Source organism: Triticum urartu, chromosome 2A (assembly GCF_056163025.1).
Source record: "Triticum urartu cultivar PI428250 chromosome 2A, HENAU_Tu73, whole genome shotgun sequence".
NCBI classification, from domain to species: Eukaryota; Viridiplantae; Streptophyta; class Magnoliopsida; order Poales; family Poaceae; genus Triticum; species Triticum urartu.
In genome coordinates, this window is record NC_141874.1 from 230,587,369 (window position 1) to 230,612,359 (window position 24,991).

At 46.9% G+C, this 24,991-nt stretch overlaps 1 protein-coding gene across 1 annotated transcript in view; it reads left to right on the top strand.

Annotated features, from left to right (window-relative positions):
• Positions 1–9,476: 9,476 nt before the first annotated feature.
• LOC147984666 (uncharacterized) overlaps positions 9,477–24,991 on the top strand; it is a 59,119-nt gene continuing 43,604 nt past the window's right edge. The window contains exon 1 of the mRNA XM_087541204.1: positions 9,477–9,740. Coding sequence (XP_087397330.1) covers positions 9,477–9,740 — 264 coding nt within the window. The remainder of the gene's footprint in view (positions 9,741–24,991) is intronic.

Consider the following 24,991-nt stretch of genomic DNA (forward strand, 5'->3'; position numbering starts at 1 on the left):
GGGCCCAAGGGGGCTGCACCCGCCAAGAAGAAACAGTTGTTCACCCAAGACAAGGCAGAAACCAAGCAGATACCCGTCGATGAGGACGGGTCCACCAAAGCCACCTTCACCATAGGCGCCCACCTCAAACCCGAGCAGGAGAAGGCCCTAGTCGGGTTCCTGCGCGCAAACAAGAAGGTATTCGCTTGGGAGCCTGACCAGTTGGCAGGGATCCCTAGGGGTGTAATCGAACATCACCTCAACGTATGCCCCAATGTGCGCCCTGTGAAGCAGAAGGCCAGGCGGCAGTCCACAGAAAAGCAGGCCTTCATCGTCCAAGAGACCCGCAAATTAGAAGCCGCTGGGGTCATTCGCGAGGTCCGATACCCGGATTGGTTGGCCAACCCTGTCGTTGTGCCAAAGAAGGGAGGGAAAGAGCGCATGTGTGTCGACTTCACCAACCTCAACAAAGCATGCCCGCAAGATCCGTTCCCGCTCCCCTGCATCGACCAGATCGTCGATTCCACTGCGGAATGCAACCTGTTATGCTTCTTGGATGCATTCTCTGGGTATCACCAGATCAAGATGGCGGTAGAAGACGTCGAGAAGACAGCCTTCCTAACCCCGTGTGGAGTGTACTGCTACACATGCATGCCATTTGGGCTGCGTAACGCAGGGGCGACCTTCCAGCGGCTGATGCACATCACCTTGGGCCCATAGCTCGGGAAGAATGTTGAGGCTTACGTCGACGACATTGTGGTAAAGTCTCGAGAGGCCAGGACCTTGATACAAGACTTGGAGGAAACCTTCGCGAGCCTCAACGCAGTGAACCTACAGCTCAACCCAGAGAAGTGTGTGTTCGGAGTCCCCTCGGGCAAGCTCTTGGGTTTCCTCGTGTCCCACCGAGGCATCGAGGCTAACCTGGAGAAGGTCAAGGCGGTGGAAGACATGAGCCCGCCTAAGACCCTCAGAGAAATGCATAAGCTCATGGGGCGCGTGACCGCGCTAGGGCACTTCATCTCCAAGTTGGGGGAATGAGCACTGCCTTTCTTCCAGCTAATGAAGAAAAAGGGGCCCTTCGAGTGGACTGAAGAGGCCGACAAGGCGTTCCAGGATCTCAAGAGATACCTGACCAGCCCACCGGTCATGGTGGCTCCGCGCCCTCAAGAGCCCCTGGTGCTTTACCTCGCCGCCACTCCCTACTCCGCCAGCACAGCCTTGGTGGCAGTCAGAGAGGAGCGCTGAATCGAAACCACAGTAGCAGCCCGGGACAAGGCAGAACAGGGACAAGGAAGGCCTGCAGAAACTGCCACTGCGGCTGAGGAGGATCAGCCGCCGTAGAGGGGCGCACCGGAGGCGGAAGGGGCCCCTCTCCCAGATGGCCAGTCTCAGGAGGCCTCATTGCCTCAAGAGGCGCCATGGTCTCCGAAGGGAGCCACCAGCATTGACGCACCCCGCCTCGTTGAGCACCCAGTGTACTTCATCAGCACGGCGCCTCGTTGAGCACCCAGTGTACTTCGTCAGCACGGTGTTGCGGGATGCAAGGGCGCGGTACCCCATGCCTCAGAAACTCCTCCTCGCGCTACTAGTGGCCTCGCGCAAGCTGCGGCACTATTTTAGGGTCACCCCATCAAGGTCGTCTCATCATACCCCTTGGAGGGAGTGCTCAGGAGCCCTAATTTAGCTAGAAGGGGTGCTGAGTGGAACATAGAACTGCAAGCGTTTCAGCTCGAATTCAGCATGACCAGAGTCATCAAAGGGGCACCTTTGGCGGATTTTGTGGCAGAATGGACGGAGGTGCCAGGCCTCAAGGCCGGCGAGGATCGGTCCCTGTCCCCGGGGAGTGAAGCGCCAGAAGGCTGGGTCATGTACTTCGATGGGGCGTTCTCCAGGCATGGCGCTGGGGCTGGGGCAGTGCTTATATCGCCCACTCAGGACAAGCTCTACTACGCCGTGCAGCTCTGCTTCCAGCAAGGTGAAAATGTCTCCAACAACATAGCGGAGTATGAAGGTTTAATAGCGGGCTTGAAGGCCACGGCTGCCCTGGGGGTGAAACGCCTCACCATCAAGGGCGACTCGCAGCTCCTTGTCAATTTCTCCAACAAGGTGTACGAGCCGAAGGATGAGCACATGGAAGCCTACCTAGCGGAGGTCCGCAGGATGGAGAAGCAGTTCTGGGGGTTGGAGTTGCAGCATGTGCCCCGTGGCACCAACCAGGAGGCCGACGACATCGCCAAACGGGCGTCCAGGCGGTTACCTCAGGAGCCTGGCGTTTTCAAGGAGCGGCTCTTCAAGCCCTCAGCCCTGCCATCATTATCGAACACAGCTTAGCCCCGGGAGGAGCTCCCCCAGCCACCAACCTCAGGGGCTCCGGCCTGTGGCCCGGCCTCAGGAGCACGCCTGCTCCTGACAATGGAACCTCAGGAGGGATGTTGGATCACGGAGCTCCGGAGTTACCTAACGCAAGGGGCCCTACCAGAGAAGGAGGAGGAGGCGGAGTGAGTGGCACGCCAGGCCACGGCATACTGCATCAAGGATGGAGAGCTCTACCGGAAGAGGCCAAACGATGTATCCCTGCGCTGCATCTCCAGGGAGCAAGGGAAGGAACTGCTGAAAGATATACACGGCGGAGACTGCGAACATCATTCATCATCACGGGCCCTCATCGGCAAGGCGTTCCGTAGTGGGTTTTATTGGCCCACCGCGCTCAATGACGCCGTCGAACTAGTGAAATCTTGTGAGGCCTGCCAGTTCCACGCCAAGCAGATCCATCAGCCAGCGGGAGGCCTGCAGACTATACCCCTCTCATGGCCATTCGTAGTCTGGGGGCTGGACATTTTGGGCCCGTTTCCTCGGGCGCCCGGGGGCTACCGCTACCTCTACGTCGCCGTGGACAAGTTCACCAAGTGGGCTGAAGTAGAGGCTGTCCGCACCATTCCCGCGGGTTCCGCGGTCAAGTTCATCAAGGGCATCGTGAGTCGGTTCGGGGTGCCGAATCGCATCATCACGGACAATGGTTCGCAGTTCACCAGTAACCTCTTCAAAACATACTATGCTAACCTTCGAACGCAGATATGCTACGCTTCGGTGGCGCACCCCAGAAGCAACGGCCAGGCCGAGCGAGCCAACGCGGAGGTCCTGAGGGGCCTCAAGACCAGGACGTTCAAGAAGAAGCTGGAGGCCTGTGGCAGAGGTTGGTACGGCGAGCTTCAGTCCGTGTTGTGGTCCATCCGCACAACCGCGACCAAGCCGACTGGAGAGACCCCGTTCTTCCTGGTCTACGGAGCCGAAGCGGTCCTCCCTCACGAGGTCAGATGTCGCTCCGCGCGGGTCCTGGCGTTCGCCGAGGCGCAGCAGGACGCCATGCGGGGGATGGACCTTGTGCTGGGGGAGGAACGTCGCCGAGAAGCCGCGCTACGAGCGGCAAGGTACCAACAAGCACTGCGGCGATATCACTGCTGCAACATCCGCCCCAGAACTCTCAAGGTAGGAGACCTCGTGCTCAGGCGGGTTCTCTCCAGGGAGGGGCTGCACAAGTTCTCTCCCATGTGGGAGGGCCCGTTCAAAGTTGTTCATGTTTCCAGGCCCGGCTCCGCGCGCTTGGAGACTCAGGAGGGGGTGCCAGTCCAGAACGCATGGAACATCCAGCACCTCCGGAGGTTCTACCCCTAAACAGGCCCGGAGCCTATAAAGAAGGCGAATGCCTGTGAAGTCATCGCGTTTTGGAAAAGGCCCGGAGCCTGTGAAGAAGGCAAATGCCTGTGAAGTCATCGCGTTTTGGAAAAGGCCCGGAGCCTGTGAAGAAGGCGAATGCCTGTGAAGTCATCGCGTTTTGGAAAAGTCCCGGAGCCTGTGAAGAAGGCGAATGCTTGTGAAGCTATCGCGTTTTGGAAAAGGCCCGGAGCCTATGAAGAAGGCAAATGCCTGTGAAGCTATCGCATTTTGGAAAAGGCTTGGAGCCTGTGAAGAAGGCGAATGCCTGTGAAGCTATCGCGTTTTGGAAAAGGCCCGGAGCCTGTGAAGAAGGCGAATGCCTGTGAAGCTCGCAGCCCATGACACTCTCACGTAATAATGAGTTGGGGCTGTACATGCCCCGGAGTCTCAGGAGCGCAGGCCTCAGGCCCTGGGGCTCCCTCCCACGCCCAGTGGCAGCACTTAGCTCCGCACTGGTGAGAAGACGTCGAAGACTAGATTAGGTGCCGGACGCGGCTTTTCATTTGCTTTCCGCAGTTGGCTCATTCCTTCTCATTCGAAGTTTTATTGAAGTTGCTGCCATCTTTGGCTTGTGGTTCTCCGACTTTTCGCTCTCCTACCTCGATTTCTCTTGTGCAAGGCCTCGCGAGGGGGGCAGCCGAGCGCCCTCGCGAGTGTTCTTACCCTGGTCATTCAAAGGGTTCGCGACCTGGGCCCATCACAGGAGCACCCCTCCAGTCCGTGCCCCACGGGCACCGCGACACAAACAAAGGGCCTGGGTCGGTCTCCCCCACGGCCGGGGCCGGGAATTATCCACGCGCGGGCATGTAGCCGGAAGGTACAATAACGAAAGCAAAGTGATGATTAACAACAATAACCCAAACACGCCCCCTTGGGGCACCACGCTACTGTCTTTGTTATGCAGGAAAAGGGAAAAGAAAGGACAAATCTGGTGCGGCTCGCCTCACACCGGCCCACAGGGAAGGTCCGAGCTGCCTCCGGAGCTCAGGCGGACTCCCTCTCGCGCTTCACCAGGGCGCGACAGCGGGCGGGCACGTTGCCGCCTCCCAAGCAGATACGACGGCGTGGAGGCTGACCGCGGCCACCGCTAGAAGAGTCGCCGCCTGAAGAAGAACCGGAGAAGCTTGAGGAACCCCGAGCGCCGCCAGCCGCGCGAGCGCTGCCCTCTCCATCATCGCCGGAGCTGGGTTCCCAGCCGCGGTCGTCACCCTCGGGGCAACACCCTGCGCGGCGACCATCTTCCCCAAACACCCTCACGTAGAGGGTGGCATCGCCGTCGAACTTGAAGTGTAGGGTGCACCGACGGCTCAGGCCACGCGCGCGGGCAAACGTCTGCCAACCGCGGGCCAGGGACAGGCTCCCGGCCGCGGAGACCTCCAGTGAGACCCATGAGGCCCGGCTGTAGCAGCCGTCGGCCTGGAGCCAGAGGCCGCACGAGGCGCCGGCCGGGAGCTCGCCAAGGAGGAAGCGAGGAAGTGGAAGCCGGGTGCTAGTCGGCTCCGCCGACCACACAACGAACTCCGGCAGCACTTCAGCAGCGCGAGAGTGCGGCCTAGGGGGACGCGCAGCCGGAGCGCGCCCCCGGCCGCAGCAACCCACCCGTCGCTGTACTAAAGACCGCCTCCGCGGCCGCGGGGAGCCACCGCGGTGGCCATAGGATGTTTGCGAGGGCGCCCTCGGCCGCGCTTGGGTGGGGAAGAGGCGGGCTCAACCTGGCGAGCCTTCCCCTTATCTGCGGCCAAGAACCTCCTCGAGGGCGCCATGAAGAAAAAGGAGAAGCAAGGAGGGATGGACTGGAAGGGCGCGCGCTGTTCCGTACTTATGGCCGGCGATGGCCAACCAACGGCCCCCATGATCGCAGGTAATCATGACCCGCTTTGCATGCAGGGACTTGTCCAATCCGTGCAGTTACCGAGGCGCCATGGGGAAGTGGAGGCGCCCACGTCCGATCAACCGCCACACGGCGCCCAAGGCTGCAGGCTGTTAGGGCCCGCGGTGCTTCGCTCTTGCCCTTCTGCCTCCCTGCACGGCCAAGTCCGGGCGCGCCTTGGGCCCGGGGGCTACTGTCGGCGTTCTGGGAACGGGGGTCCCCAGACTTGCCTGCCTGCGGCCTGCGGCGTGGCTCAAAAGGGGGCCCAGCACGGTCCATCTTCACCAACACAAACCCAAGACCCTCGCGAGGGGCCAAGCCTCGCGGGGCGGACGACACGGAGCTTCCTCAGGCACGGCCTCATCAGGCTGGCTCACGAGGAGGCGGAGAGACCAAGGCGGGGTACCTCACGAGGTGCCCGTGACACAAGCCATGACGACCGAGGGCGCCAGGCGGGTGCCAGCCCGCGCAGGGTCCTCCTTTCCTCTTTGGTGCAAGGGGGGCAAGCGCAGCCGCGGAGTACCGAGGCATCAGGCAAAGGTTGCCATTTCGGTGCAACGAGACCAAGACCAGGAGGACTACGAGACAAAGGTCACCGTGGAGCCCAAGACGGCGTCATCACCAGAGCTTTGCGCAGGAGAAGACTACTTTTGTCAGGATAGCTAGTACTAGTTGTCCCCATTCAAATTAGCCCGCCATTGTTGGCTCCCTTCCCGCTCGATATTTGGGAAGAGGACCAGGGCCTCTATAAATAGGACCAGCCACCCACATCAAAAGGGAGAAGACCACACGAACACAAGGAGAGAGGACCCGAGGGCAAAGAGAGAGAGAGAGAGAGAGAGAGAGAGAGAGAGAAGGGCGACTGAGCTCCTCCCAGCAGTCCATCGCCCCAGCCAAGAACAGACCCTCGCGAGGCTGTTCTCCCTTGTATTGTTCATCATCATCAGCCCAAGGGGCAATCCACCACACCACACACTGGAGTAGGGTATTACACCACAACGGTGGCCCGAACCAGTATAAACCCTGTGTCTCTTGTGTTGTTCTTTCCTTAGTTTAGATCCTAGCAAGGCGGAGGGGTGCAGGTAGGTAGGAGACGAAAGCTCCGCGCGCACCCCAGTGTTCGAACCACAAGGGTCTGCCGGAACCCGAAATCCGATAGTTGCGGCAGTGGAAATAGGGTTTCATGGTGCTCCTAGATGTTTTCGGGGTATATGAATATATATAGGAGGAAGAAGTAGGTCGGTGGAGCTGCGAGGGGCCCACAAGGGTGGGGCGCGCCTCCCTACCTCGTGGCCACCTTGTTTCTTTCTTGAAGTCTACTCCAAGTCCCCTGGATCACGTTTGTTCCAAAAATAACTCTCCCGAAGGTTTCATTCCGTCTGGATTCCGTTCGATATTCCTTTTCTGCGAAACACTGAAATAGGCAAAAAAACAGCAATTTGTACTGGGCCTTGGGTTAGTAGGCTAGTCCCAAAATAATATAAAAGTGTATAAATAAGCCCATTAACATCCAAAACAGATAGTATAATAGCATGGAACAATCAAATATTATAGATATGTTGGAGACGTATCATGGGTAAACAAATTACTATCGAGCAATTGATAGAAAAGTGCATAATTATGAGAATATCTAGGCATGATCATGTATATAGGAATCACATCCGCGACAAGTAGACCCGGGGGCCATAGGTTTCACTAGTGGCTTCTCTTAAGATAGCATGAGTATTACGGTGGGTGAACAAATTACTGTCGAGCAATTGATAGAAAAGTGCATAATCATGTATATAGGCATCACGTCCGCGACAAGTAGACTGAAACGATTCTGCATCTACTACTATTACTCCACACATCGACCGCTATCCAGCATGCATCTAGAGTATTAAGTTCATAAAAACAGAGTAACACATTAGGAAAGATGACATGATGTAGAGGGATAAACTCAAGCAATATTATATAAACCCCGTCTTTTTATCCTCGATGGAAACAATACAATACGTGCCTTGCTGCCTCTGCTGTCACTGGGAAAGGACACCGCAAGATTGGACCCAAAGCTAAGTACTTCTCCCATTGCAAGAAAGATCAATCTAGTAGGCCAAACGAAACTGATAATTCAAAGAGACTTGCAAAGATAACAAATCATACATAAAAGATTTCAGAGAAGAATCAAATATTGTTCATAGATAATCTTCATCATAAACCCATAATTCATAGATCACGACAAACACACCGCAAAAAGAATTACATCGAATAGATCTCCAAGAAGATCGAGGAGAACTTTGTATTGAGATACAAAGAGAGAGAGAGAAGAAGCCATCTAGCTAATAACTATGGACCCGAAGGTCTGTGGTAAACTACGCACACATCATCGGAGAGGCTATGGTGTTGATGTAGGAGCCCTCCATGATCGATTCCCCCTCCGGCGGAGCTCCGGAAAAGGCCCCAAGATGGGATCTCTTGGGTATAGAAGGTTGCGGCGGTGGAAATAGGGTTTCGTGGTGCTCCTGGATATTTTTGGGGTATATGGATATATATATATATATATATAGGAGGAAGAAGTAGGTCGGTGGAGCTGCGAGGGGCCCACGAGGGTGGGGGCGCGCCCAGGGGGGCAGGCGCGCCTCCCTCCTCGTGGCCTCCTCGCTCCTTTATTGACGTGTACTCCAAGTCCCCTGGATGACGTTTGTTCCAAAAATAACTCTCCCGAAGGTTTTATTCCGTTTGGATTCCGTTTGATATTCCTTTTTAGCGAAACACTAGAATAGGCAAAAAACAGCAATTTGCACTGGGCCTTGGGTTAGTAGGTTAGTCCCAAAAATAATATAAAAGTGTATAATAAAGCCCATTAAACATCCAAAATAGATAATATAATAGCATGGAACAATCAAAAATTATAGGTACGTTGGTGACGAATCAATCATCCTCAGTCTAGTTGTCAACTTGAACTTAGCAATAGAGAAATAAACTTAATTTTGCAAAACACTGTAAATAGGTCCAGGAAGAATTGGTCTAAGAAATTAGATGATTCACTTTGGGCTTATAGAACAGCATATAAAAATCCTATGGGCATGTCTCCATATAAAATGGTTTATGGAAAAGCTTGTCATTTGCCTCTTGAGTTAGAACACAAAGCATATTGGGCCATCAAAGAGCTCAATTATGATTTCAAACTTGCTAGTGAAAAGAGGTTATTTGATATTAACTCTTTAGATGAATGGAGAACCCAAGCTTATGAAAATGCAAAATTATTCAAAGAACAAGTTAAAAGATGGCATGACAAAAGACTCCAAAATCGTGGGTTTAAAGTCCGAGAATTTGTTCTTTTGTACAACTCTCATTTCAGATTCTTTGCAAGAAAACTCCTCTCAAAATGGGAAGGCCCCTATGTTATCGAGGAGGTTTATCGGTCTGGATCCATCAAAATAAATAATGCCGAAGGTACTAACCCGAAGGTTGTCAATGAGCAACGAATAAAACATTATATCTCAGGTACGCCCATTAACGTTGAAAGTAATATTATCGAAACTATGATACCGGAAGAACACATAAAAGAGTCCTTCCGGAACACTCCAGAATCGTGAAAATAAGGAGGTACGTGATACAGTAAGTAAACGGACTCCGAAAAATGCGCAAAAATATATTTTATCAGTTTTGGAATATTTAGAAAATTATGAAATAAATAAACTTCCAGGAAGCGTACCCTAGTGGACACAAGACACCAGGGCGCGCTAGGCTTGCCTGGCGCGCCCAGGTGGGTTATGCCCACCTGGAACACCTTCCGGACTCTGTTTTTCTTCCTTTTGCTTGTCCCCCAAGATGAAAAATCTATATATACTTCCCGAACCTGTTAACTACCTTATCACAGAGAAATCTTTTGTTCTCTTTTCTTGTTGTTTTCTGTCAGATTCCACCTATTATGGCTGCTTCAAGCTCCTCCAAGGACAAGTTCTTCAAGAACGTCATCAACCCATACCTTCGGGAGGTGGTGCAGCACCCTCAGGTCATCCATATGCATGATGGGGTGCTTCACCTCCGGGATGTGCCATGTCCCAAGGGGACGGGGACCGTGGAGGCCAGGCTTGAAGCTATGGAGAAAGACGTCTTCCGGTTCAAGGGGATGGTGGAGCATGGACTCAATGCTAACCACCTTATGATCACGGACCTCTCCCATGATCTCAAGGTGGATGGCAACCCCTTGAAGGACATCGCCTTCAACCTCAACGAGCAAATAACTTCCTCCAAATCCAGATCTATGACCTCCAAAACCAAGTCTTTGAATATGAGGCGAGGTTTAAAGGTATGAGTTTGGCTACTAGTTGCAAGACCCGTGAGACTCACTCCTCCTCTTATGGTGGTGGACCACTGCCATGGAAATCCAAGGACAAGATCTCTTCTTCATCACCATCATCTTCTTCACCACCCAAAGAGGACTGAGTATCGAGTATGGGCACTCCCCTTGGCTTCCGCCAAGCTTGGTGGAGGTGCCCCGGTATCGTATCATCCCACTATCTTCTTGCCTTTATTTATTTTATTTCGATCTTTTACTTTAGATGAATAAAAGTTAGTTTGATCATTTCCTCTCTGAGAGTTTGCTTAGTGGTCTATCCTTGTAATCGTGTGCAAGTTATATAAAAAAATTTAGTTTGAGTTTTTGCTTTCTTTACTTCCATGTTGCAAATAAATGAAAAGAAATAAGGAAGAAAAAGAGAAAAGAAATAAATAAAAGAAAGGAAATAAATTAATAAAATATCATATACTAATCTTATGGTAGGTGATTGGAAAAGTATAAGTAGAAAATTATATTAGAGATCGACAAACATAGCATTAGTCAATGATGCAACTCATGAAGGAATTAATAAGGGAAGAGAAGATCCACATATAAATATACTATCCTAGAAATCTTTTGTGATTGTGAGCCCTCATCAAAATATTATATGCCAAAATTGTTGACGTTGGACAAGGAAGACAACTTGATGGTTTATGTTTGTTTATATTCACATAGAAGTCATATTGTCATATATCCTTTAACATGTGGTGCTTGCCCCTATCTTTGCTAGCCAAAAATTCCGCACTAAGTAGAGATACTACTTGTGCATCCAAAAACCCTTAAACCCAAATCTTATTTTCAAGTGTCCACCATACCTACCTAGGGATTGAGCAAGATCCCTCAAGTAAGTTGTCATCGGTGCAAAAAGGCAATAAAAATTGCTTCTAAATGTGTGAGATCATTTAGCATAAGAGAAAATTGAGTGTTGCATGAACTTGTGATTGTGAAGAATAAAAGCGATAGACTGCATAATAAAGGTCGCTATCACAAGGGCCAATGCAACATGACGTTCTTTTGCACTAAGGTGTTGAACATACAAACAAATAAGTGCATGGCAACCTCTGCATCCCACTGCGAAGGGCCTATCTTTTACTTTTATGCAAAGAGTCAAAGTTTTCCTTCTATCCCTTTTTATGTTTCTCTTTTGGCAAGCATCATGTGGTGAGGAAAGATCTAGTCACATATGTCCAGTTGCATATAGATAGCATGAGTTATTATTGTTGACATCACCCTTGAGGTGAATAAGTTGGGAGGCAAAACTATAAGCCCGTATCTTTCTATATGTCCGGTTGAAACGTTTTGCTCATGTGTACGCGGTGAGTGTTAGCAATCATAAAAGACTATATGATGGTTGAGTACGTGGACTTGCCTAAAGACTCCGATAGGTGACCCTTCCTGAAAAGATAACGCATTGTAGTTGCAAAGTTGACTGAGAACATAGTTTGTTAGTTTCTAATAGAGTTTTTGGTTTATACTTCAATAGTGTGATGAATTGTCACTTATTCACGAGAAGTCTATGATAAAAGTTCTTTGATATAAGTTTTATGTTTAAGTTTGTTGTTGTTATAATAATGAACTTGATGCTTCTATGTCCGTATTTTGTTGTTATCGACACCTCTCTCTCTCTAAGCATGTGGACATATTTTTCGATTTCGGTTTTCGCTTGAGGACAAGCGAGGTCTGAGCTTGGGGTTGCTGATACATCCATTTTGCATCATGTTTTATTACTTTTATTTATAATGTTTTTATCCATAATAATGCTTTTTGGAGTAATTCTAGTGCCTTTTTATCATAATATGCAAGGTATACACAAAGAGGGAGAATTCCGGTAGCTGGAAATCTGGACCTGGAAAAGCTATGTCAGGCCACCTATTCTGCACAACTCCAAACAAGATGAAACTTCACGGATATTTTTTATGGATTATTTGAGGAATATTGGAGCAAATAACTACCAGAGGGGGCCACCAGGTGGGCACAAACCACCTGGGCACGCCAGGGAGCCCAGGTGCACCCTGGTGGGTTGTGCTCACCCAGGCCCACCTCCGGTGCCCATCTTATGGTATATGGGTCATTTTGACCTAGAAAAAAAATATGGAGAGAACTTTCGGGATGGAGCGCCACCGTCTCGAGGCAGAACTTGGGCAGGAGCACTTTTGCCCTCCAGCGGAGCGATTCCGCCGGGGGAACTTCCCTCCCGGAGGGGGAAATCATCGTCATCATCATCACCAACAACTATCCATCTTGAGGAGGGAAATCTCCATCAACATCTTCAACAGCACCATCTCCTCTCAAACCCTAGTTCATCTCTTTTGTTCAATCTTGTTACCGGAACTATAGATTGGTGCTTGTGGGTGACTAGTAGTGTTGATTGCATCTTGTAGTTGATTACTATATGATTTATTTGGTGAAAGATTATATGTTCAGATCCATTATGTTATTTAATACCCCTCTAATCTTGAGCATGATTATCGTTTGTGAGTAGTTACTTTTGTTCTTGAGGTCACGCGAGAAATCATGTTGCAAGTAATCATGTGAACTTGATATGTGTTAGGTATTTTGATAGTATGTATGTTGTGATTCCTTTAGTGGTGTCATACTATCATGTGAACATTGACTACATGACACTTCACCATATTTGGGCTTAAGGGAATGCATTGTGGAGTAGCAACTAGATGATGCATTGCGAGAGTGACAGAAGCTTAAACCCCAGTTTATGCGCTATTCCGTAAGGGGCCGATTGGATTCAAAAGTTTAATACTATGGTTAGAATTTATTCTTAATACTTTTCTCGTAGTTGTGGATGCTTGCAGGAGGGTTAATCATAAGTAGGAGGTTTGTTCAAGTAAGAACAGCACCTAAGCACCGGTCCACCCACATATCAAATTATCAAAGTACCGAACACGAATTAAGCCAACATGATGAAAGTGACTAGATGAAAATCCCGTGTACCCTCAAGAACGCTTTGCTTATCATAGGAGACCGTTTTGGCATGTCCTTTGCCTCAAAAGGATTGGTCTACCTTGCTGCACTTTTGTTGCTACTATCGTTACTTGCTCGTTACAAATTATCTTGCTATCAAACTACTCTGCTACTTACAACTTCAACACTTGCAAACATTATCTTATTGAAAACCATTTGTCATTTCCTTCTGCTCCTCGTTGGGTTCGACGCTCTTACTTATCGAAAGTGTCAATTACAATAGTGGTGCTAAAACTTGGCACAAAGGGTCACTTTAGTGCTACAAATTGTGACATACATTGAAGGGGTGCAAAAACTTGGCTTCGACGTGCATATACAGTGCTTATCTTGCATGTATATGGAATCAACACTGACTAGGCACGTGGGGCCCGTTATCAGCCACTCGACAGGGAGAAGGAGGTGTGTGACTTGTTTTTTCTAGAAACACCTTCGAAATATTTAGAAAAAAACCGGTTGACATGGGATTTTTCTTAATCAGTGGGTCCCGCCAGTCGTGAGATAGTGAAAATTAAACTAAAAGTTTGGCCGCACGGAATTTAACCCACGATCAGCACCTAGCATGCAAGCAAACTAGCCAATGCACCCATCACGCTCCCATGTTCAATCTGGATAAGGACGTTATATGTACCTAACCTAATTTACATGGGAGCGTGAAATTTCCCATATTAACTATTTTTTTGTGTATAACACATGCATGTGGAATTTAAATGGGCCGTCGATACTGCGGGCTAATTTTCACCGGTTTGTTTTTTATTTATTTTTCTAAAACGTAAGTTTTTTTAACACAGTACAGACGCAAGTGCTCATATACACGCGCATACACCCACCCCTATGAACGCCCACACGTACACCCTATCCCTATAAGCACCTCCAAAAAACTGAGCCGGCATATTATCTTGAAATTTACGAAGTCACCGTAGGCACCGCATCGTCGATGGAAACATCTCCTCCCCCAATGAATGCGCATCGCCGGAAATGCTGAAATAAATCCAGAAATAAATGCAAGCACCCAGAGTTGAACCCTGGTGGGCTGGGGATACCACAGTCCCTCTAACCATCCAGTAACAAAAATTACGTTCAAATAATTGTGTGTTATAAATATTAGACGTACAAACCATGATTACAAAAAAATTAGTTAATATGAAAAAAAATAGTCAATAAAAAATATCACACACTCGCGCTTATATTTAAATTATTGAAAATTAATGTTAATATCAACAGTTTAAATTTTAAATTATGAATTACTTTAATTATATAAACATTGAACTATAGAAACATGCAAGTGATTGAAATGTGTGTATAACTAAATAATTTTGTGAATTGTAATTTTAACAATATTTGCTATTATTTTAAATCATACAATCTTTATGTAACTCACAAATATTATTTTATATATATGATTATTTTCTAAATAATACGTGAACAATTTTATAAAATAAGTTATTTCACTCGCATGTATATCTGTGCACACAAATATTCATACTTTATTTTTGTACTTAGATTATAATTTATATACTTTCTACAAATAAAATAAAATAACCCGAACTGGTGTAAAATGGGTCGTAGTATCTGCAGCCTGTATTAAATACCAATACCACATGCTTTGAAGTTCAATACATATAAGTTCGTTATCCACTGAGTACATGGTAACGTGAATGGTGGAGTGGTTTATCCAGCTTGCTAGTTGTGGGTTTGATACCTAGGGCCTTCGCGTTTAGTTTAATTTTCACTCTCAGCTGCGCAAAGTTCTAGCACCACAGTTGTAATTTACTCTTAAACAACTCTCGAGGCACGAGCGAGCGAGCGACCAGGCGGGCGAGTTGAGCGCTTGCCACATGGCCCGGCCCACTGGTCATAGAGCTAAAAAATGCCACCTCTCCCACGTCAACATGGTTTTCTTTGTGAAAATTTTATATTTCGAGGGTGTTTCTGGAAAAAAGTCACACACCCCTTTCTCCTGGTCCAATGGCTGACAGCGGGCCCCACGCACCTAGCCAGCGCCGGCTCTGTATGCTAAATGAAATAAGCCTTGTATTTGCACGTCAAAACCAAGTTTTTGCACCACTTTGATGTATGCCACAACTTCTAGCACCAAAGTGATCTTTTGCGTCAAGGTCTAGCACCACCGTTGTAATTGGCTCTTATCGAAAAGAGCTACAATTGATCTCCTATACTTGTGGGTCATTACACCCTGTTACCAATGCCCAAGAAACAATGAATTTATTAAGTTTCTATGCTCTTGTAGACGGGGATTGGTTGAGTGATACATGGGAGTTTTGAGTGTGATATAAAATTTTGATCAAGACTGCAACCTCAATATTTCAAGACTTCAAGACCAAGACTTCAATATACCTTTGGGTGGAATGGTTCAAGGGCATCCTGGAGTACCAGTGGATTCTCTCAGTGAGCTGGAGTAGGCTAGTTATCATGAGGAAAGCTCCACCTAGGCTCAAAGGGACGGATGGATACTTCAAGACCGAAAGCTTACTTATGTAGCCACAAGTCAATATGGGTTGTGGCTTTGATCTTAGTTATGACTCTGACTGGACAGTACTACGAGATGTAGACGAATGGTAGGATTGGATGGGCACTATCGGTGGTTCACTGAAAGACCATGTTCCGGTGATCCTGTTCTCAAACACTAGGAAGTGCGGGGACGTAAAAGGAGGGATCGAATCTTGTGGGGAAAGTGCGCAAAACTCTGTAGAATATTAAACTAATCGATTAGCCGTGTCCCTAGTTACGAACAACTTGAGCCTGTGAAATTGGAACTATCAGGAACTCTCGACACAATTACTGTAATTGAATTGGGGTTAATATTAACTTTGGGTTATGAGATTTTGGTTGGTGGAACCATCTCATTGATAACATCAACTTTGTAGTAATAAATCTGTTTTATCCTGAGTTAGGGAAAAATTATCTTTTATGCAAAATTAAACTTAGAGCCTCCACCAGCCATATTGCATATAGAGGTAGAAATTTCATTATTATTCTATGTTGTGACTTTGGCAGCATATTCCATGTGCTGACCTGTAAGTGCATCTAGTGCCACCCCTAGTTGGTTTTGGAGTATTGACGACAAACCTAGTTGAGGGACTAATGTGTTTGTGAGAATTGCAGGATAACACAGGTAGAAGTCCCTCATTGATTCGGTTTTCCTACCAGAGATGACCCCTAAAAATGTATGAAGACATTGAAGTCAGAGGTGGTATGTGAAGACATTCACATTGAAGACTATGATAACAGAAGACATCGCGTGAAGACTATGGAGCGCGAAGACTTAGCAGTTTCGTCGTTCTGTGTTTTTCTTTGTTGAGTCATAGGAGCCACCGTACTGTTAAGTGGGGTCCAAGAGAACCAGTCAGAATGACTGAAGTGATGCTTAACCAAAATCCTATGTCTTCGAGTGAAGACTATGAGAGCAAATCTTGTCCAGAGTTGGATAAGTCAGCTTTGCTTGTAGTCCAAGTAAAGTTGTCGTGTGTGTTTGAAATCTGACCATTGGAACACGTGTCAGTTCCTTAGTGACCAAGGGTCATTTCGGACAAACCAGGTCGGGTTGCCCAGTGGCTATAAATAGCCCACCCCCTACAACCATAAACGGTTGGCTGCTCAGAGTTAGAATACGGCTTTTGTCGTTTGAGAGCAACCCACCTCGAAGCCTTTGAGAGAGAATTCCTTGCGAAGATAAAGCCCTAAACACCCAGAGCCAAAGAGTGTTAGGCATCACTTAAGTCTTCCTATCTGTGTGATCTGAAGACTTATTACACTTGAGGACTGTGAATCCTCCAGCCGGTTAGGTGTCGCGTTCTGAGCATCCAAGAGTCATTGTGAATCGCCGGTGAACGAAATCTGTGAAGGTTTGGAAGTCTACCTTGAAGACTTACCAGAGTGATTGGGCGAGGACTGGGTGTCCTTAGCTCAAGGGGAATAAGGTGAAGACGAGGTCTTCTGAGTTGAATCTCAGCCTCCCTAACCAGACGTACAGTTGTCACAGCAACTGGAACTGGTCCAACAAATCATTGTCTTCAACGAGTCACTGGTTTCATCCTTCCCTTCCATTTACTTACTGTTGGTCCTTGTGAAGTCATTGTATGATTGCATTATCTTTTGTCTTCACTGAGTGACTGCTTGTTCTGATTGGCTTCACAATATCTTCCTACCTGATCTTTACTGCCTAGCTGCTATTAGTCATTGTTCTTTCACTTCATTGAATACTTGACTATGGTTTGCCTAGTGTAGTCTACCTTCCGTTGCATGGTAATAGGTTTATTTCTATCGTTTGTCTTCGAAACTTCCATGTTTTGAAGACTTTCATAAAAATCGCCTATTCACCCCCCTCTAGTCGATCACTAGCACTTTCAATTGGTATCAGAGCAAGGTACTCCCTTGTTCTGTGTGATTCGGTTTAACCACCTGGAGTTTTAGCTATGTCGACTGCAGGGATAATTAAAGTCTCCACTGCATGCCCCGTCTTTGATGGAATTGAATATCCCTACTGGAAGAATAAGATGCGCATGCATCTTGAAGCCATTGATGTCGACCTATGGTATGTCGTCAAGAATGGCGTTCCCAAGGCTGGTGAAGGTGTCACCGCTACTGATGTCAAGAAGTTCGTTCAACTGGACTCCACTGCCAAGAACATCATCTGTGGTCATCTGACCAAAGGATAGTATGGCCGCGTGAGTGCTTTGGAAACATCTAAGCTAGTCTGGGACTAGCTCTCCAAGGTCAATGAAGGCGTCTCAACCCAGAGAGATCAGAGAATCAGTGTCCTTCGCAACCTCTTCAACCGCTTCAAGAGAAATGACAATGAGAATGTCCAGCTCACGTTTGATCGACTCACTGACATCACAAATGAGCTTCAAGCTCTCGGCGCCACTGAGATCACCAAGCATGAAGTCGTCAAGACACTCCTGAGATCACTTGACAGCTCGTTTGACACCCTAGCCCTGATGATTCAAGAACGTCCTGACTTCAAGACACTCGATCCGTCTGACATACTTGAGAGGCTCAACACACACGAGTTTCAGCTTTCTGAGAAAAGAGACATCTACGGTCCCAACTATGGGCGAACTCGTGCCTTGAAGGCAAAAGTTGTCTCCTCATCTGAAGAAGAATCTGACATCAGTTCTGATGATCCTGAAGACATTGGAGAGGAGCTTGCTATGCTTGTGAAGAAGTTCCAAAAATTCACCAAGAAGAAAGGCTTCAGAAAGTCTTCACGATCAAGCTCAAGGAATGATGAAGCTTCTACTCATGACTACAAGAAGAGAACATGCCACAAGTGCAAGAAACCTAGCCACTACATCTCTGAGTGTCCGCAGTGGGACAATGAGAACAACAACAAGAAGAAGAGCAAGGAGTATGACTCTGACGACAAGAAGAAAAAGAAATACTCAAAGTCTTCTTCCAAGTCTTCCTCAAAGTCTTCATCACACAAGAAGAGCTCATCTGGCAAGGCACGTGCATTTGTTGGCAAGGAAATGGATTCAGAGGAGGAGTCCGCTTCTGAGGTGGCGGAGGTGGAGTCTGAGGAGGAGTCCGATTCTGGCGTTGCGAGTCTGGCTATAGCATATGTTGCCAAGTCCATCTTCAACACTGAAGACAATGACTTCATCACCGACACCGATGCAAATGACAAGGACTACTCCGCTCCTACCTACTGCTTCATGGCACGCGGTGCCAAGGTAAACACACGCACTACTCACTATCAAACATCTAGTGAAGATGACTCTGATTGTGGTTCCAAACCCAGCTACAAAACACTTGCTAAAATTGCAACTGAACAACAGAAAGCTATGGAACATATTCAAAAATTGTTAGACAAAAGCAATGACCTGTTAGACGCTGAAATGACTCGATCTCAGTCCTTAATTGAATACATAAAAAATCTTCACGTTAAGTATGAGGAACTTAAAAGTCGTCATGAAACGCTCTCAACAACTCATGAAAAGCTTTCCTATGATTATCTTCAAAGGAAGCAAGATCTTGAGAAATTGAGAGCGGCTCATGAAGATCTTCAAAAGGAAAACGAGTCACTTCGCACCGAACAGATCAGTTCAGCTCAGGAAGGATTTGAACCACCATGTCTTAAATGCATCGAGTGTGACAACGCTACTTCTGTTGCTGGGTGTTCTACTGCTGCTACTATTGCAATATCTTCAACTGTTGATGTGGTAACTAACCCCTCTGCTGAGGATACCACTGCTATTGCTGATGAGAATGCTAGGTTGAAGACATTGCTTGAAACAGGGATGTACAAAAGTCTCAAAGGGCATTAGACACTATGTGATGTCCTCAAAAGGCAGATCCTGAACCAAAACCCTAGGAAAGAGGGTGTTGGGTTCGAAAGGAAAATGAATGCTGATGGCTCTTACTGGAAACCTGAGCAGTACCCCAAAACCACATGGGTTGCTACAAAGGAACCTTCAGCGGATCCATCCACCCTATCTGGCTTCACTTGTGCTAATCCCATTGTTATTGATGAATCATTTGATGCAAACTATAAACTGTTTAAGAATCAGAATGGTGAAGTGTTTGCCAGGTATATTGGTAGTAACTGCAGGAATGGGCCGCCTATGAAGAAAGTCTGGGTGCCGAAAAGGCGTTTGGAGAATATTCCTGTGAATGTCGTCATGACACCACAAGTGAAGAAGACAAACCCCAGACCACAGGCTTCATATGGTCCAAACGCTTCATACAGACAGAGGACTCACCTGAGTCGCACTAACGCAAATGTTTTGTAGGGAAACCTTACTCAGGCCTATGAATATGAGCGTGTTTCATCAAACCGCCATGTTCATAAGACCAAAAACTATTCTGCTTATCCTTATGAGTACTATTGTCCACCTGCAAGACTTTTTTCTAGGGCTCCAAAGCCAAAGTTCTCAGATGCTGCACTTAGACTCATTGCTTTGAAGCCACCCTTGAAGAAGTGGGTGGCTAAGAAAGCTTAACTCTCTTTTGCAGGGAAAGGTCTCCAGCCAAAAACCAAAATCATCTGAAGCCATTGCTGGGGACCTTAAACATCTTGTAGGGCGTAAGATCAAATGCCCAAATGGTCTTATTATGTATTTTGTTCCTGAGTCGCTTGCCACTTGCCCTATCAGTCCTAACCTCAATCTAAGCTTTCATAATCCACTTGCTTGTCAAATGTTTATGCTTCACAATTCTCTTCGTGAAGCCTATCCCCCTAACTACACTGTAGGGTACGACACCAGCTCCTTCAGAATGGATTATTGATAGTGGGTGTACTAATCACATGACTGGCAAGCGAAGCCTTCTCATGGACTCAACCTTACGTCCATCTGACAAAAGTCACATCACATTTGCTGACACTGGTAAAAGCAAGGTATTGGGTCTAGGTAGAGTTGCAATCTCAAAGGATCAACACATGGATAAAGCCATGCTTGTTGAATCCCTTGGTTTCAACTTAATGTCTGTCTCAATGCTTTGCGATTTAAACATGATTGTGATGTTTGGAAAATATTGTTGCCTTGTTCTAATGGAATCTGACAAGTCTCTAGTGTTTGAAGGGTATCGGAAAGATGATTTGTACGTGGTAGATTTCTCAGCAGGACCACAACTTGTCGTATGTCTTCTAGCAAAAGCTTCTGAATGCTGGCTCTGGCATCGGAGGCTAGGGCATGCTGGCATGAGGAACCTGCACGCCCTTGCAAGGAAGAAGCATGTCATAGGCATCGAGGGCATCGAGTTCAAGAAGGATCACTTATGCGGTGCCTGTGAAGCAGGAAAGATGACGAGGGCCAAGCATCCCTCAAAGACAATCATGACAATGACTCAACCCTTCGAACTGCTCCACATGGACCTTTTTGGTCCCACTCATTACTCAACTCTTACTACTACTGCTTGTCTCTATGGCTTTGTCATTGATGATGATTATTCAAGATATACTTGGGTGCATATAATCCTCTACAAGACTGAAGTGCAGGATGTCTTCAGACGCTTCGCCAATCGAACCATGAACAACTATGGCGTCAAGATCAAGCACATCAGAAGTGACAATGGCACTGAATTCAAGAACACTGGTCTAGACACTTATCTTGATACTTTGGGCATTACACATGAATTCTCAGCTTCGTACACACCGCAGTAGAATGGCGTCATGGAACGCAAGAATAGAACACTTATTGAGATGGCCCGGACGATGTTTGATGAATACAAGACTCCAAGAAAGTTCTGGCCTAAAGCCATTGATAGTGCATGCCATATCATCAACCGTGTTTATCTTCACAAGCTTCTCAACAAGACATCCTATGAGCTCCTTACTGGCAAGAAGCCAAATGTCAGTTACTTCAGAGTATTTGGTGCCAGGTGCTGGATCAAGGATCCACATCACACTTCAAAATTTGCACCAAAAGCACATGAAGGTTTTATGCTTGGATATGGAAAGGATTCGCACTCCTACAGAGTCTTCAACCTTTTTCACTATAAAGTGGTTGAAACAGTGGATGTGCGGTTCGATGAGACTAACGGCTCACAAAGAGAGCACCTGCCAAACGTGCTAGATGAAGTTCCATCCAGTGAATCAATCAAACATATGGGAACTGGAGAAATCATATCATCTGAATCTCAGCCGGAAGAGGAACTTATCATCTCCGCACCTGATCAAACTGAAGACAATGCTCAGCCTGAAGACAATCCTTCTAACGATGACAATGATCAGCAAGAGCAAAATCTTCGTCCTGTACATCCTCGTGTTGCAAATGAAGTACAGATTGAGAGAATAATTGATAGCATCAATGCACCAGGTCCACTCACTCGTTCAAGGGCAACACAGCTAGCAAATTTCTGTGGGCACTTCGCATTCGTCTCAATATCTGAACCCAAGAAAGTTGAAGAAGCCTTCATGGAACCTGAATGGATTCAAGCTATGCAAGAAGAGCTTCAACAGTTTTAGCTGAATAATGTATGGGAACTGGTTAAGTGTCCTGATCCTCGCAAGCACAATATGATAGGCACCAAATGGATATATCGCAACAAGTAAGATGAGCATGGTCAAGTTGTTAGAAACAAAGCTCGTCTCGTTGCTCAAGGGTACACTCAAGTTGAAGGGATTGACTTCGATGAAACATTTGCTCCTGTGGCTAGACTTGAAACCATACGCATACTGCTGGCCTATGCAAATCATCATAACATTCTTCTGTATCAAATGGATGTGAAGAGCTCTTTTCTCAATGGCAAGATTGAAGAAGAAGTGTATGTTGCACAACCGCCTGGCTTTGAAGATCCAAAACATCCTGACATGGTTTACAAGCTCAACAAGTCACTGTATGGCCTCAAACAAGCCCCTCGGGCTTGGTATGACACACTCAAAGACTTCCTGAAGAGCAAAGGCTTCAAACCTGGTTCCCTCGACCCCACTCTCTTCACGAAGACATATGATGGTGAACTGTTTGTGTGCCAAATATATGTGGATGACATTATCTTCGGCTGCACCAATGATAAATACAGTGAAGAGTTTGGATATATGATGCAAGAGCAATATCAGATGTCCATGATGGGTGAGCTGAAGTTCTTCCTTGGTCTTCAAATATGTCAGCAACGCAACGGCATCTTCATATCTCAAGAGAAGTACCTCAAAGATTGCCTGAAGAAATTTGGGATGCAAGACTGCAAAGGCTTCATGACGCCAATGCCAGCCAAACATCATCTGGGTCCCGACGACAATGGTAAAGAGTTCGATCAAAAGGTATACCACTCCATGATTGGTTCTTTACTTTATCTATGTGCATCTAGGCCAGATATTATGCTTAGTGTTTGCATGTGTGCTCGATTCCAAGAGGCACCAAAGGAATTGCATCACTTAGCTGTGAAGCGAATTCTTTGATATTTGGCTTACACCCCAACATTAGGATTATGGTATCCAAAGGGCTGAGAGTTTGATCTGGTTGGATTCTCGGATGCTGATTATGCTGGTGACAAGGTGGATCGCAAGTCTACATCAGGCACATGTCATTTTCTGGGACGATCACTTGTATGTTGGTCTTCAAAGAAGCAGAACTGTGTATCTCTCTCCACTGCTGAATCTGAATACATTGCTGCTGGATCTTGCTGCGCACAGCTTCTATGGATGAAGCAAACACTCAAAGACTATGGCATTCATCTGAAGCAAGTGCCACTCTACTGCGACAATGAAAGCGCCATCAAGATTGCCAACAACCCAGTTCAGCACTTGAAGACAAAGCACATTGAAATTCGTCATCACTTTCTCAGAGATCATGTTATGAAGGAAGATATTGATATCATACATGTCGACACTGAAGAGCAATTGGCAGATATCTTCACCAAGCCCTTGGATGAGAAGAGGTTTTGCAAGTTACGGTGTGAGTTAAATATCTTGGAATCCTCAAATGTCCTGTGATCAGGCACACATCCTAACACTTATGCATATTGATGACTTAGATGTGCAACACACGAAGTAAAGTATATCTTCAATCAATGAAGACTTACATTCTAAGTGTGAATACATTAATGTGGAATTTGACTTCGGAGCGCCACGATAATTGTGCGCCGTGTCTGGGTCTAATACTTCCTATACGGTGGGTAACGCCACCACCAAATTTTTCTGTTTGAAGTGTTTCACTCATGGCGTTACGTTTGGTATGTCTTCACATTTGGTTTGGCTTCAATCTCAACTTGTCTTCATGATTATCTTCACTATGTTGATTTGATTGTCTTTCTCATATATATATATACTAGTGTTCTGTCCTCTACAACATTCACTTATAGGTATGTCTTCTTGTTGAATCTTTTGAACTAAGTGAATGTGATCGGACCCTAACCTCTCTATGCTTTCTATCTCAAACTCTATCACTCCAAATCATATGCATTCTATTGAAACTGTCGAATATCTTCTCTGCGTCCTTGTCAGCAGAAGATACAGAGACAAACATTAAGTCTGTTTTCAATGCTAAATCCTTTCACCTGAAACCCGGAGAAGTGGGAACGACCACCCGACAATCCAGGCATGCGTGGGAACGTGGAACAACCTCCGATATGTTGCATGATGCCACGTGCCCTTCAGATGTGAATCGCCATGGGCACCTGTGTAATAACACGGTGCCGTCCCTGTCCCTATAAATACACGCCTCACCACAGTCATTATCCTTTCTTCCACTCTCGCACAAACCCTAGCGCCAGCGCTAGCCCTTGACGACGCCGGCGACGAAGCGCTTAGCTGCCGCGACCTCACCGACGCCGTCTTCACGCCGACCGCGGACATCATCTTCTCCGCCGTCGCCGTAGGTGTCCTCCGTCGCCAAGTTAGGGCACGGATGATCAACTGCTCGGCCTCTTCTCCCACTCCGTCTAGCAGTTCTTTGTGTGGTAAATAAAACTTCCTTTTTACAGCCCCTTTGATCCTATAGATTCATTACTTTCTACCACAAGCAGTTTCTGTTCACACAAGTTGGATCTATTTCATACTGCATATCATAATATGCCTAGTATGTTCACTTATGCTTCACAAAGTAGTTAGATTCCTCACTTGTAATTATTCATGGATTCGTACAAATCTGGAACCAACTCTTTATCTATGAGTGAATGTCTTCGCACGATGAGGTCAATGTCTTCTAAACTGATGTATCTTCAAAATCTTATGAGAATGCATATGACCTCTTCCCCTTCCCTCGCACCTTAATGCTGTCACAGGTACATGTCCGTGGGAGAATCCCTTGGTTCTCATAGTCTTCATTCGTTTGCAGAATTCTTACAGCATCACATTAACTCTCCCGAAGCCAGTTCCTATTTGACCAGAAAGCGGAAGCCTTTGAAGCCTTTCAGTTTAAAGTTCATGGCTATAGAGAAATTAGCAAGGAAGGGTGGCATACAGCGTCGAGGGGGAACATCAAGAGATCTGCCTGATGACCTCTCAGAGCTGTACAAGACAGATCCAGAAGAGGATTACAATCAGTGCAAGACACGAATCCAATGGATTCGAAGATATTGGGCCGAACAATGGTTTAAATACAAGTTTGTGACCCAGGAGTATCCTGAGAAGAATGCCATCAAGAGTCCTTGGGGTGACATTCTCTTCCGAAGCCTTCCACCCAAGGCCAGAGCTGAAGCTATTGCTCACGGTTTCTATCCTTGTATGGTCC